General features: G+C 39.5%; 1 protein-coding gene across 1 annotated transcript; it reads left to right on the plus strand.

Moving 5' to 3' along the window:
- Positions 1-4,776: 4,776 nt before the first annotated feature.
- Positions 4,777-7,387, plus strand: LOC103426312 (trans-resveratrol di-O-methyltransferase-like). Its single transcript, NM_001328875.1, is given in 3 exon segments — positions 4,777-5,258; positions 5,433-5,855; positions 6,942-7,387. Coding segments are annotated over 3 exon segments (1,152 nt in total). The 5' UTR covers positions 4,777-4,856; the 3' UTR covers positions 7,269-7,387.
- Positions 7,388-16,289: the final 8,902 nt, after the last annotated feature.

The raw sequence follows: 16,289 nt of genomic DNA on the forward strand, positions 1-16,289 counted from the left end.
ATTATCCCAGTTAGAATTGTCTCCTGAACCATTTTTTTTGGTAAATTAACCCCCTAAACTATTTGAAATTGGCCAATTACCCCCATGTCGGTAGATTCCATCAATTATTTCGTCAAATTCAAGGGCAACTTAGTCTTTCCATCAGCAATTCTTACTTGTCAACCATAACCACCAATAAAATTATGACATATGGACACAAAATAATGTGTAATGACAATGTGATGTAAACATTTTGTTTTTTTTTTTTTTATGTTTTACACATTATTTTGTGTCTATTTGTCATAATTTTATTAGTGGTTATCAATAACAAGAATTGATGATGAAATGACTAATTTGCCCTTGAATTTGACGGAATGGTGGACAAAATTTAACGGCAAGGGGTTAATTGACTGATTTTAAGTAGTGCAGAAGGTTAATTTACCAAAAAAAATATATAGTTCAAAGGGTCAGATTTAACTGAGGTAATAGTTTAGAGGTCAAACTGCATTTTATCCTAAAATAAAATATGAAAGAAATGAATACGACCGATAAGGGAGGATGGAAGAGGGTCAACTGACCGATTAATTGAGGAAAGCAATAGGGGCATTATAAAATTGCTAATGGTTGCAAAAGAAGATAGCAGAAACATATATCACGTTGGTTTGTAGGGCCCGACAATTAAAAAAAAAAGTCGCCAGACCAATTAAACGGCATGGACGGTTTGGTTTAGTTGGTTTTTTATTTTTCGGTGAGTAAACTGAACTGCACCGACTAAAGTCAGTTTGACAAGCGGTTCCTATAATTCTTGAACATTAGTTAACCAAACCGACCTGTGGTATAGTCATAACGTGTGGTACAGTGATTCATAATTAAAAATAATAATAAAGAAGGCGGGACACCAAATTTTACAAAATTTTAAACATCTTTGAAATTTGACAAATCCACTTCCTTCTCCATGCCCTCATCTCTTCCACTTTATCTTCCTTTCCCCTTTTTCAGTTCCTTAATTTTTGTCCTCTATTTTTCTCTCTCTCACAGTGACTTCCATATCTACTCTAATCCTATGTCCTCACAAGCACCCCTGTTTATACTTCCTCTCAAACCTTCTTCACGTTTCCCCATTCGTCCCTCTACTTATGCCAAAAGAACCCTTCTTCCTCCTCTAAGCCAACTTAGTGGAGATGGGACTCTATGCACCAGAATCTCTTCAAACCTGCCATCTAAAGCTTTGTTTTTGTAGCAATTTACCCCAATTTCGTTAAAAAGCCTTATAAATTCGGCCTTGGTTTCGCCCTCTTTCTCACCTCCGCCGCTCACTCCATTGATCTGTCTGTCCATTGCTCCGCTGTCACTCCATTGATCTGTCCGTCGCTCTGTCGAATCTTATCGCTTCGCCAACCAATAGGAAGAGTTTACATTTGGATGAATATTCCTTTTTTTTTTTTGTTGGGTAAGTTTGATTTTCATTTGTATCATTTTTTTTTTTTTGGATATTCCTTTATTAACGAGCCTTTGATAATAACTTGTCACAGTAATGTTTTTCTTGTTCAAAAACTACCCCTATGCTTATTCTCTCTTATGAATGATGGTGGATGACGATTGGGTTGCAGGGCAGTTTGCATTTGCTAGCCCTTCTCACTTTATGGCTTAGAAATTCGTATGCAAATTTTTGGACGGATTTTTAGGTTAGAGTTTTGAATTTGATTCTCTATATTCTCACTCAAATTTTGGAACTTTGCTCTTGTATTTTAATTTTGTATTATATTTGTTCTAATACTGTTGTAGTTGTTTTGTTGGTTTGATTGCGGCTTCCATTTTCTCCACTTAACTAGTTCAGGGGCCATCATATGGTTAGTAAATTGAAGATGTTTCCCTCAATTTCATTAAATAACTTAAGCTTGAATAAATCTTGGTAACCAATATATTTGAAATATGTCCATTGTGATAAAAAATCAGTGGGATTATCCACTTTGTTTCTTAGGTATGTGCATGAGTATGTCTTGTTTTGATTGAGATGTTAAGGGAAAAGCTCCAGTGTAATAAAGAATAGTTTGTACAAAGGTCTCTCTGTCTCTTGCCCGCTCTATCTATAATTGCATCAAATTACTTTGATGTAAATAAATGGCACTCCTAATTTCAAGTTGTTTTCTTATATGTTTTGGTTGTGGGTGTTTAATGAATGGAGACACAAATGGTGGCTATAAATGGTGCGACTCATGTTCATGGCTTCTCAGAAAATGTATTTGCCTTATCCATGTTCTTTGCCTATTCATTATATATTTTTTTGTTTTCTTCCTTTATGTGTATTTTGATGTGCACTCGAGTCTTTTCTCACACTATATTTTATTGCTTTATTTCAATCTTTTCTGCAATAATGATAGATTCCCTTGTTCAAGAAACTTGGTTGAAATGGTAATTCCCAACTTCAAGTAATTGTTTATTTAGTACAATGATTGCAAATATATTGACCGATAGGAGAATTCAGGTAATGCTTTTTCGTTAGTTTTGAGTATGTTTGTTGTTGTCGGTGCTTATTGATTTTCAATACTACTGAATGTTTGTGATTTACGTTGTTTATAATTTCAATTGTTCATAGGTTAACAACATGTTCATAGTATTAACTTTCAAAGACATTTGAAGGTGTTCAAGGAAAAGTGAAGCCTTTCAACCGACTTTCCTTGTTATTTGAGGCCTAGTTAATGATTCATGTGTAATTTGACATTTCATAGTATAAAATTAAATCAATGGTAGTGTTGTTAGCTTTGTACAATTTGTAATTCCTTATTAATATGTGATTATTTAGAAAAAAATTGTATATATAGTAAATTTCCAATTTTGTGGGTTTATATATATATATATATATATTTTTAGATTTTTTTTTAATAACGGGCATTACTTGTGGTAAATTAATAATCCACAACGACCATAGTACCCGTGGTGTTAAATTCCAATCTACAACGGGCACTGTCGGTGGTTACATTATATTTGACAACGGGCATAGCCCGTGGTCGAAACTGAGACTTTTTATCACATCCAGATTACTAACGGGTACGATGTCCGTGATGGATTGCAATCTATCATGAACATTCACCGTGGTAGATGAGCATTTTTCTTCTAGTGATCGTGAATCTCTCCAAGTGACAACTCTCTCTCCCACTCCGACGTCATCCACAAACCAAAAATTGATCCAAACCAACCCGCCATTATTGGTTAACCGACATGATTGGTTTTAGACCCAACTTGATCAGTTTTGGTTTGGAATTTTAGCTCCACTGACTAGGTCGGTTTGCTTTTGATTTTAGCCCAAAGCTGACCCAACCCAACCCAACCCGCACCCACCCCAAGTTAATTGTATGGTGTGGAGTTAGGAAGAAAATGTATGTTACAAGAGTAACTATATCAGGTTTGATGTGGTTTAAGATATTTAAAACTTTATTATATTTTAGGAGATTTAGGATATTAATATGTAGTTATTAATTAAGGGAATTGTTATTAGCACTTTAAAATTTTCATTCTACACTTGTTGACTCTAGAAACTACCAAGCCTACGTGGTGCGCAGGCCGAGTAATTAATAAGCTAACTACGTCCTTCGGTTGTGTGCGGGGCGTGCCAACTCGTCGGCCAGGGAGTAAAATGTGTTGACATAGCATTGGGCGCGTTGCTAACTTCTTGATCTTGCGACTGCGGCCCAGGAAGGAACACGTCTCGGCCTTCGGGTTCTAGAACCTGAAGACAAGGTTGCTAGTTCTACGAAGTTCAATATCAAATTCAGCTTCCAATGTGCCAAATATAGTAACATATAACACCTCACTTCGTCGAGAATGCTAATGAGATGACCTTTGCCAATAAAGATTCGAAAATCCTTCTCGACCGAGACTTGGATAGATAACCAGTCAACCTCGATGCAATGCTGTTTATCCAAACTGAAGGTGCTCCGCGGTTGGCTGATTATACGGCAACAGTGTTGTTTATCCAAACTGAAGATGTCACCGGTTGCCTTCACAATGCTGTTTATCCAAACTAAAGATGTGTTGGCGGAAAAAGACAATAAAAATCTCAAGGTTGTTGAGAGGTTTCGTGTAGAGCGAGGATTTGCGTAGGGCAATTTGTGTGTTGAATAGGAGGGGGCCTGAAATGTTGCACGGTGTCCTGTATTTATAGGGATGAGTATGCAGTTGATAATTTTGTGGACTCCAATTGCAACTCTACCACCTCCTCCCCGTGCTAATACGCGATATCACCGCCACATTTTAACTCTTGATAAGCCAATCCCTTTGCTAATAATTATCACAACCTAAATCGGTGCTAGCCAGGCTCAAAATTTCAAATACTTGACCACGTGCATGCATGATAATGACTCTGGGAAACAATTCCAATAATTCATTGTATGCCATCCTTATCTCCTACTCATCCCATGCATGATATAACTCACGTGGCATATCCCCATTTGACCGGCCAAGTGAAAATATTACAGACGCCTCCTCAAGTTGAACCCCATCGAGTCTATCATTAGTGAAATTTGACGGTTGGGAGATATGTCCACCTAAAGGCCTTGATTGCACGGGCCGATGATGTAATTTTGGGTCCAAACAACACTATTCACAAGTTTATTTTTCTTTCTAGTTATAGAGTTTAAAGTGCAAAATATAATTTTTGGAGTGCCAATAACAATTTCTTTAATTAATTGGTAATCTTGGATATAATAGCTTATGTTTGGCACGCTCAAAGTGTGTGAGAATAATTAGAAAGCAAATGACAGGCTTAAAGTGTGCGAGAAAGTATATAAACCGATCCACATGCCCCATGTATTCAAAATTAGTATAGCAAGAGAAGAATCAATTAAAACAATCACGAAACAGCATATTTACATATACATATGAGTTTGAGTAATGAAGTGGGTGCTACTAGCCATGAGCTTCTCGGAGCTCAAGCTCAGCTTTGGAACCACATATTCCAGTTCATAAACTCCATGTCACTCAAATGTGCAGTTCAACTAGGCATCGCAGACGTGATTCACAACCACGGCCAACCCATCTCTCTTTCCGAGCTCATGGCCGGGCTCAAGGTCCACCCTTCTAAAGCTCATTTTGTCTCACGCCTCATGCGCATCCTCGTTCACTCTAATTTCTTTGCACAACATCATCATGTTCATCATGATCGTGCCGATGTGGAGGAAGAAGAAACAGTTGTATTGTATAGCCTAACACCAGCTTCCAGGCTTCTTCTCAAAGACGGGTCATTAAACACCACACCATTTTTACTCATGATACTCGATCCGGTATGTAGTGTATATTCAATTTGGTAGATAACATTTATAGGGTAAATATTCTTTATGTATACATCACAAGTCCTGGGATTCAATGACAATGAATATAGAATTTCTAGGAAAGTATGAAAAACTAATTCACAATTAATTACAACAATGATCCTAACTAGGCTTTTATTCTATCAGGTAGTGACAACCCCATTTCACTTGATGGGAGCTTGGTTGAAGATAAACGGTGGTGATGATCCAGCTGCTACATGTACACCATTTGAAATGGAAAATGGAATGCCCTTTTGGGAATTGGGAGCTAGGGAACCAAGGTTCGGTAACTTGTTTAATGAAGCAATGGAGGCTGACTCCAAGCTTATCGGAAGGGTTGTGGTGGAAGAGTGTGGAGGAGTTTTTGAGGGTTTGAAGTCCCTAATGGATGTTGGAGGGGGATCAGGAACAATGGCCAAGGCCATTGCCAATGCATTCCCCAACATCAACTGCACTGTGTTTGACCAGCCACATGTGGTGGCTGGCTTGCAGGGGACGACCCACAATTTGGGTTTTATGGGAGGAGACATGTTTGAGGAAATACCTCCAGCCGATGCAATTTTGCTTAAGGTACGTAATATATATCACTCAATTGTTTATCTTATCTTGTTTTTGGTTCAATTTCCTAACTAATACCCTTTTGTTAGTAAAAACATCTCATCCATGTCTTTGCAAGTTCCAGCGAGCATAGTTTGTCCCATGTACATGGTAGGGTCCACCTCTATTAAAGAAAATAGAGTGAGTGTGTTTAAATAGAATATTGAATATAAAAGGCTCCGACTAGTAAGTGCATTTAAAGTAAATTGTAGCAATGGTTCCTCAACTTTAATTAAATTTGAGTAATGGTCCATCAACTAAAAATCTATTACCATTGGTCCCTCAACTTATCAAAATGTGTAACTATGGTCCTTTTCATCAATTTCGTTAGAATTTTGTCTAAATAAGTTATGTTTGAATGACCATTGCTACAATTGGGGTCCCTCAACTCATTAAAACATGTAGCTATAGTCTTTTTCGTCAACTTCGTCAGAATTTTGTCAAAATGAGTTATGTTGGAAGGATCATTGCTACAATTGGGTTAAAGTTGAGAAACCATTACTCTAATTGGGTTAAAGTTGATGGACTATTTCTCCAGTTGGATTAAAGTTGAGGGACCAATGGTAATGAATTTTTAGTGAGAGATCATAGCTGCACGTTTTGATGAGTTGAGGGACCAATAGTAATGGATTTTTAGTTCAAGAATTATTGCTCTAATTGAGTTAAAATTAAGGGACCATTGCTACAATTTACTCATGCATTTATATGCGTACATACATTGTTCATGTAGTTGTGTGTACCTCTCCTCCTTATATATATAGATTAAAGGCTCATTTGGAAGTGTTTTTAAAATGATGAAAAACGTTTTTGTTGAGAGTGCTTTTGAAACCAATCATCATTATAAAAAAAATGCAATTGTATCATGGAAAAGCACTGTTAAAAAAAACACATAACTAGTATTTCTTGTAGGAAGCACTTCAAGTATTTTTGGGAATCCAAAATTACTTTCATCACCAGCACTTTCAATCATTTAAAAAACACTTCCAAACGAGCCCTAATTATAGAAATATTGTGACAAATTGAGTAACGTATGAAATCAATTAATGATCTGTATCTCAGTGGATTATGCATGATTGGAACGATGAAGAAAGCGTGACAATATTGAAGAAGTGTAGAGAAGCAATATCTCTTAGCAAAAACGAGGGTGGGAATAAGAAGATTATCATCATAGACATAGTTGTGGGATATGTGGATAACAAGAAGAAGATGATGGATAAGAAATCAATTGAAACTCAGCTCATGTTCGATATGTTGATGATGTCCATCCTCCCTGGCAAAGAGCGTAGCAAATCAGAATGGGAGAAGATCTTTTTCGCTGCTGGATTCACTCACTATAACATCACTCATACACTCGGTTTTAGGTCTCTTATTGAAGTTTACCCTTGAACATAAACCTTCCTACTAGTAGTGTATCAATAAAATTATGTGGATACACGCTCTAGCTAATATAGGTGGCTGCACTATTATATTCCATATATCTAAAATAAAGAGTGTCATCAAGCGTCAATTTTATGTGACAAATAAATAACAAGTTAAGTGTGTTGGTATAAATGTTTTTATATTGTGTCTTCAAATAATATCACTTAATTATGCGCCATATGCATCTAATTTACAATATATACAATCAACTAGATGAATTGTCTTTTTTATCTGTTTCTTTGGGTGTGTTTGTGTGTGTGTGTTATTTTGGATGGATTTAGAATACAAGCTGGATGGATGAAGTGGAAGAGTGCATCTGGCGTGTTGTGTGACCGTCGTATGCCACTGAAGCTCAAGGGAAAATTTTATAGGACGGCAATAAGGCCGGCGATGCTGTATGGCACAGAATGTTGGGCGGTGAAGCATCAACACGTACACAAAATGGGTGTAGCGGAGATGAGGATGCTTCGTTGGATGTGTGGGCACACAAGAAAGGATAAGATTAGGAATGAGGATATCCGGGGTAAAGTAGGAGTAACCGAAATTGAAGGAAAGATGAGAGAAAATCGGTTACGGTGGTTTGGACATGTGTAAAGAAGGCCTACTGACGCTCCGATTAGAATATGCGACTATGGGACAGAGGTTCAGGGCCGAAAGGGTAGAGGAAGACCTAGGAAAACTTTGGAAGAGACTCTAAGAAAAGACTTAGAGTACTTGGATCTAACGGAGGACATGACACAGGACCGAGCACAATTGCGTTCAAAGATTCATATAGCCGATCTCACTCAGTGACTTGGATTTTCCAAGTCTCCAACCGAGAAGTTTTCCTCACTCGGGAAATTAAGGGAATACTACCTCAACCTACATGCTCCACTCACAAAGCTTCAACATACAAGCTTCAACAAAAGAAAATTCAGAGAACTTAGCGAAGAAGGCTTTGGTGTATTCAACACAATACGTTGAAATGAAGGAAAGCTATTTATTGATATCCCCGATAAGTCACAAATATGTACATATACATGAGTCAAAATAAACAAACAAGAGGGAGCCTTCACAAAGGTTGCTTAGGAGAAGTCTCAGCAGTCGGTAGAGTCCCAGAAAGAGCAGGCACTGGAGGGGGATCATTTGGAGCCTCAGTACTCGACAGAACCCTAGAATGAGGAGGCAGCAGAGGTTGATCATTTGGAGCTTCATTACGCGGTACAGCCCCAGAAGACGAAGGCAATAAATGCCTTTGGAACAAACCCATAAATCTCTGATGATCAAGTAAAACCTGACCATCAGATTCCTTCATCTGGTCAAGCTTCCTCTTCATGTTTGTAGCATAGTCATGTGCGAGCCGGTGCAACTGTTTATTCTCATGCTTGAGCCATCTAATCTCCTGTTTGAGACTCATCACTTCAGCCGCCAATGATTCAACTTGGCGGGTTCGAGCAAATAGGCGTTGGGCCATGTTAGACACAGAACCTGCACACTGAACACTGAGAGCCAGAGAATCCTTAACAGCCAACTCATCAGACCGTTTGGAAAGTAGTCTGTTATCTTTGGGAGTGAGAAGGTTCCTGGCCACTACCGCAGCGGTCATATCATTCTTCATCACGGAATCCCCAACAGTAAGAGGACCAGTAGGGGAGACGAAGGATGGGCGCCATATGTTATCTAGAGAAGGCGTGGTTGCCTCTTCAACAAGGTTCAAGTCAAAACGACGGTCGGAGGGGCCAGACATTTTCAAAGGTGTTGAAGAGTGAAGAGGTCGGACAAATCAAGATCTTAGAAGTGCAAGAATGGAGCTTCTACTGGTGGAGATTCAAGTGTGCTTTGGAACTTAATGCCAGGCTCTATAAAAATCTGCACTCGACGAAGCTTCAGAAATCGAAGAGGCGTTTGCTTTCTCAAAAGCTGGGCTGCTCAGAGACCACGAGGCGTTTGCTTTCTCAAAAGTTAGGCTGCTCAAAGACCACGAAGGCCGATCTCAGAAATCGAAGAGGCGCTTGCTTTCTCAAAAGCTAGGCTGCTCAGAGACCACGAGGGCCGATCTCAGAAATTGAAGAGGCACCTACTTTTCCAGCCTTGTCAGCACCTGTCAGCTTTGCGGAAATTATGGGCATTATGTCGAAGATTTCTGGTGAAGTAGAAAACACATGAATCTTAGTGTTCAATCACCCACTTCTCACACGCAACATTAGCTCATGGGTACCACAGATAACTTTGCCAAAGTTCTCTGACAAAGTTGAGACACGTGAAGCTTGCAACTCCCACTACACCGCTCTGACCAAGAAGGGTAAAAGAATAGCAAAGAAACAGCACTAACAAAGTTTAGACACATAAATTTTGAAGGTCTAGCTACCATATTATTACCCACAAGGGTAAAGGAACAGTACCACTGTTGGATAATTGGAAAGTCCCTGTGTGTCAACCTCTGTGCTTCGTGGCAAGATAGACTAGCAAACATGCCCAACCTTTTCTCACATTCGAGAAAACACTCCAACAAGATTGCTTGCTCCAAAATCGAAGAGGCACCGCCCTCCGAATCTCGAGAGCCAGACTCCCAACATGATTACTTTCTCAAAAATTAAAGAGACACCGCTCTCCGAATCTCGAGAGCCAGACCCCTAGCAGGATGGCTTTCTCAAAAATCGAAAAGGCATCGTTCTCCGAATCTCGAGAGCCAGATCTCCGACTGGATTGCTTGTTCGAAAACCGAAGAGGCACCACTTTCCCAACTTCAAGAGCCGGATCTCCTTGGATAAAGCTTGTCTGTAATCTTTACACGCAACATCAGCTTTCCAGATACCATAGACCACTTTTTCAAAGTGCTCTGACAAAGTTAAAACATGTGAAGCTGGCAGCTCCCACTATCGTGTTATGACCAAGCAGGGTAAAGGAATAGCATTACTACTTCTTGTTAGGGAGACTCCTATATATGTTGACCTCCATCCCCAACAGACAGGCAGACCTGCAAAAATGCTCAACCCTTCCTCATATCTGAGAGGGCACTCCCAAAGAAGCCTTTCGAAATATTCAGCTTTCTTTCCCCCCGATAATACCTCTGCAAACAAGCTATACTAGAGCAAGAATATCTCATATCATCAGGGTTAAAAGCAAGAGTATCCCATATCATGTTTTTTCCCTGTCTTTTCCTTTGGCCTTGTTCTTACCTACAAGACAAGGAGAAAGAGAGCAATCAGTCAGCACTTGGAATCAAGCTTCCAGTCAGGAACTGACTGCCTGGAACCCCTTACTTTATTACTTACCTGGCATTGCTCTCGAGTACTCATCTTCAACATCTTATGCTTCCAGGGAAGATACCGCATCTACCTGAGGAACATATAGGGCAAGTGAGAAGGATACAAGGAAGCATGTGGAGACAAGCGTAACAGCACACGTGCCGATACATCCACTACTCTGTCAAAAGCAAAAGTATCCCATATCAGCAGGGTCGAACGTACTATAGATTTGATGGACTTGTTTTGACCCTCAAATTCTTCAGTCGGCCTTATACTCTGGAGGAAACCAGAAAACCCTCCAGCCCAGTTCAAGAATAAGCCTGTGGAAAGTTACTTCTTCAAAAGCAAAAGTATCCCATATCATCTCTTCTCATTTTTCTTCTCTTTATCCTTCATACTGCCTGCAAGATAGGGAGAATGTGAACAATCAGCCGGAACTCGAAATCAAAGTTCTGATCTGGGACTGATTGCTTGGAGCTCTGATTGCTTACCTTGTCTGTCACCTCTTTCAGCAGATCCCCTAGCTCGGCGACTTGGAGGACTCCTACTACATGGTTTGTATCGCGCTTGACCAAGCCCGAAACTACAAGTAAGCTTCAAGTGAAATTGATACATTACCTTGTGCATCTCCACCAGTTAAAGATACCACCCCTGGATGGAGGAAGAGTACTTCCAGAGAAGATGCCACATCTACCTACGAGACAGATAAGGCAAGTCAAGACGATACCACACTCCGGAACTTAGAAGTTTCGTGATTACGAGATCATTCTCCCACAATATTTCCTAATGTCATTTGTACTAAATCATTCACTTGTACTCACTAAAAGAGAGCTTGAACCTATGTACTTGTGTAAACCCTTCACAATTAATGAGAACTCCTCTATTTCGTGGACGTAGCCAATATGGGTGAACCACGTACATCTGGTGTTTACTTTCCTATCTCTATCCATTTATATACTTATCCACACTAATGACCGGAGCAATCTAGCGACGATCACAAAAAGCGATCGTTTTCGCTACCTAGGATCTATCTTGCAAGAGAACGGAGAATTAGATGGAGATCTCAACCATAGAATACAAGCTGGATGGATGAAGTGTAAGAGTGCATCCGGCGTGTTGTGTGATCGTCGTAGGTCACTGAAGCTCAAGGGAAAATTTTATAGGACGGCAATAAGGTCAGCGATGTTGTATGGCACAGAATGTTGGGCGGTGAAGCATCAACACGTACACAAAATGGGTGTAGCGGAGATAAGGATGCTTCGTGGGATGTGTGGGCACACGAGAAAGGAGAAGATTATGAATGAGGATATCCGAGGTAAAGTAGGAGTAGCCAAAGTTGAAGGAAAGATGAGAGAAAATCGGTTACGGTGGTTTGGACATGTGCAAAGAAGGCCTACTGACGCTCCGGTTCGAAGATGTGACTACGGAACAGAGGTTCGGGGCCGAAGGGGTAGAGGAAGACCTAGGAAAACTTTGGAAGAGACCCTAAGAAAAGACTTAGAGTACTTGGATCTAACGGAAGACATGACACAAAACCGAGCGCAATGGCGTTCTAGGATTCATATAGCCGACCCCACTTAGTGGGAAAAGGCTTTGTTGTTGTTGTTGTTGTTTGTTCGTAACTTTTTAATTCATGTTTGATCCACCTCTTATGAAATGGTAAATTTAAACTTGAGGGGTGAGATTTGAATATTATAAATTTGTAAAACTAGTACCGTTAAACCGAGAAAATTTGTCCCAATTCGTCACACTTAACCATTGATCATATATGACACACCTTGTGATCCAAACATTAAAAAAATAAAAATAAAAATAAAAAAGCCTCAATGTCCTTTAATTATTTGGACAACTTCTGATTTTTTTTTCAAAAAGGTTTTGATTGCTAGACTTTTTGGTCAAGTTGAGGTGTGGGAAAGCAGTAGTGTGAGAACGTTAATTTAAAACTAAACTTCGAACGTAGCTTTGATTTCATATTCTACGCAAACAAAATTGGAAAGAGGCGGAGGGGTTCATGAATTTTTTTGATATAAAGACCTGATGATTCTCGAAATTACAAAGCCTTTGTGGGACCATGATTTTCCAGGGTCGGTGTAAGGCTGATCCGAATACTGTTATTTCAAAAGTCAAGTCATGGACTCACCAGTTTCGGGTAGAGTTGTATCAGACAGAGCAAGGTGCCATCATCACTCTACTTTGGGGCACTAGGCGGAGTCCTAGCGACTCTGCTTGATGACCATACTTGTTCTGCAAGACACATGATCTGATCCGGATATGGACACAATCAAATCGTAGAAGTCTTGGAGTCCCTACAATCAAGAGAGAGGCGTGTGCCGCAAGTAATCACAATTCTAAGAGGATGAAATATCTACTTATTAGATATCCTCTAGGACTCTCCCAGCTTAGAACGAGGATTATATTCTAAAAAAGTCTCTCTCCCATCTAATATTCATCTACGGTAACACAATCTATACAATTGATTTCTCTTGCCCACTGCTTAAGTCTCAAATCGTTCAATAACTTGACCATTGAAGAGCTTTTGGCCGGCACACCCACCCACCCCCCCCCACACACACAACACCCCAACCTAAGGTTTGCTTATAGTTGTTTGACTGTTTTGCAAGTTGCTCATGATTACACGAATTTGTGCTCAACTACCGCTCGTGGAGGTGCCTAAATTTGGTTCCAAGAATTGGTTCTTTCATTGGAAGAGAACCCATATTCTTTCCGACCAAACCACTCGACCAACAAACATGTGAGCTGAAGAAAGCTTGGTTAACGTCAACGTTAACCCATCTAACGAGGGGGCTTACCCTCTGATGCATCAAATTCACTTCCGTTTTTCTTTTGTTATTCCACATGATTTATTAAATTCCTCTTAAATGTGTGGAATTAAATATTTGCTCTTTATTTTTTATGGAAGTTTGTACGATTGACAACATCTTTTAAGCTTCCACATGAATTACATGTAGGGCTGGTTCGGTATGGGATACCGAACCAAAAATGGCATATCAAATCCCGAACCGAAAATTTTCGGGACGTAAATCTCATGACCGATCCCGAACCGAAATTTCAGGATTCCCGAAATATTTTCGGTATTTCGGAATTTCCCGAAACCGAACATCATCAGAATCCAAATCGTCTTAGATTAATATTGAAATCATCCGAACTTGCATTAAAAATCCAAATTGAAATCAGAGACATAGTGATAGTGAATCAGTGAAAGATTTATGGTCGAGAAAGAAGCAGAGTGAAGAGAGGGACCTCCTCCTGACCCGAGCCCCCAATTCGAAACCCTAAGCCCTAATTCAAAACCCTAACCTCAATTCGAAATCCCACACACACAGAGAATCACTGGAGAGAACCGGAGGTGGGGATGAAGCCATGAGGTGTGGTGGTGGCCGGAGTGGAGATAGTTCGTCGGAGTCAGATTGCTAGACGGTGGGTGGTTGCTAAGCTTCAAATCCGAGAAAGATAGGGAGAGTCTGAGACTGAGTGAAGGCAGATGAGAGGCGAAATGAAATGAGAGAGAGTGAGTAGGGATGTTTGGCTTGGTTTTGGATTGGGTGGAAGGAAAGGTTAGGTGGTTTCTGGGTTGTAGAGAGAGAGAGAGAGAGAGAATACGAGAGAGATGAGACAGAAAAAATGAGAGGGATAAAGGATTAGGTAGGTTATGAGTTGTAGAGAGAGACGAGACAGAAAAATAAGAGAGAGATGAAGGGTTAGGTTATGGGTTGTAGAGAAAGGGAGTCTGGGAAATAATCAAGAAGAGAGATGACTGATGAGACATAAAATAGGGAAGAGAAGAAAGCAAGCACCCTTGCCTTGCGTGACCCATCCTTTCCCATGTGCTTGATGCAACGTTTGTCAGCACCACACCACACACACACTGACACATATACATATATATATACACACACACACACACCGACACATATACATATATATACACACACACACACTGACGCATATACATATACACACACACACACACCGACACATATACATATATGGTTTTTGGGCAGGCCTTCTGGACCTCTCTGTGTGTGCAGAGAAATAGAGAGTCTGAGAGGGATGAAGATGAGAGTTGAGAGGATTAGAGGGAAAGGATGAGCTGGCAGCCAATGAGTGATGGAAGTGAGGTGAAGGAATATTTTAAAAAATAAAGTGAGATTGTCCCAAGAGATAAGGGACACGAGAGAGACGAGAAGGAATGGGGTGTTGGCCCCACGTGATACACAGCCCAAGGCCAAAAGACAAAATCAAATTATTTCCCTAAACATGAAATTACCAAAACGCCTTTTACAACCGTAGTTTCCTAAAATTTTAACCGTAGCTACAAATTCAATTCCACTTTCACCCACGCATTTGTAGTGATGAGCACTTGGAGGATACGCTAAAGGAATGTTTCATACGTCTCACAATACGTTGGTCAATGAAAGTCAACGTCCTTGCCTCTAGGGCATTTTTGTCAATTCCCTCATTTAAAATTAATATAATTGTCAAATTAGGGACGAGTTGTCACAATCTACCCACCTTAAAAAAAATTTCGTCCTCGAAATTTGAAATATTTTGTTATGCAAAAAATAGTGAAAAGACGGCATAAATATAAATATGTAAAGTAGATATCGAGTTAGAGAGGTTGCATGAAAGAGAATGCCATTACGTCGCGATCGAAGTGCAATGATTCCTCTTTCATGCCTCCAGACTTATACTTTCCTTCTCCATCAGTACAATACTATAAATAATACTTTTTATAAAAACATAACGTAAAAATACGTATATACAATAATGTAGAATTAAAATAGTTGTATTGAAATCAAAACTAAACATAGAAAAGTTTCACCTATGCAATTGTAGCGTCACGTACTCTAAAAATAAGTGTAGTATCTTAGTTCAAGCCCAAACAATTAATAGATAAATAAATAACTAAAATACTAACGTAGACGGGCCTACCTATCCACTTGCTTAACGACCCCAATGAACAAGTTATCAATATTATGGTCTGCAGCCTGCAATACCGACAACTCACTGTTGTCACAATATGCAAGCAATTAATTCCCAAGGGTGCAATATTACCATCATGCCCCTCATTGGGAAATACACATACAATGTCTGATCAAAGCCTTGATTGTACTCATGCACTTCCCTTTCGGGCAACATTGTCAATATCATAAAATTTTCCATATCATAATCTCGATCATTCAAATACCTGTTCGCAATACTCATTTGTCAAACATGTATTGCGCGTAAAATCTTTATACAACATCCCAAATGGTGCCAAACCAAGAATTGAAATAATACTTGCAGTTACATGCAACACTAATGGAGATAAGTGTTTATTACCATCATGCTAAAATTATAGAACGAATAAACACCACATGTCCACGAAAGTTTGGATATTTCATTTCGATTGGCTGTTAGTCTGAAGATGAAGTGTGGTATTGGACAACAACTTAGTACTCATAGCCTTCAAAAAGACTTCCCAAAACTTGGAAGTGAAATGCGCATCACAATAAAACACGGTAGTGACATGCACACCATGTAGTTGAATAATGTATCTCATAAATACCTTGGAGAGCAGATTCATTGTGAAATTCCCTTGGATTTAGCGAAAACTATGTCGAGAAGACTACCAGAACAATTAAGAATTTGAGGGTCAAAACATGTCCATCGAATCTAGGATACAAGGTAACTGGAATGAATGCATGATATCTCGTTACAACGGTAGCTTCTGAAATATTTAATCACCAACAATAACAAT

The sequence above is a fragment of the Malus domestica genome, chromosome 01 (assembly GCF_042453785.1).
Source record: "Malus domestica chromosome 01, GDT2T_hap1".
Lineage (NCBI taxonomy): Eukaryota > Viridiplantae > Streptophyta > Magnoliopsida > Rosales > Rosaceae > Malus > Malus domestica.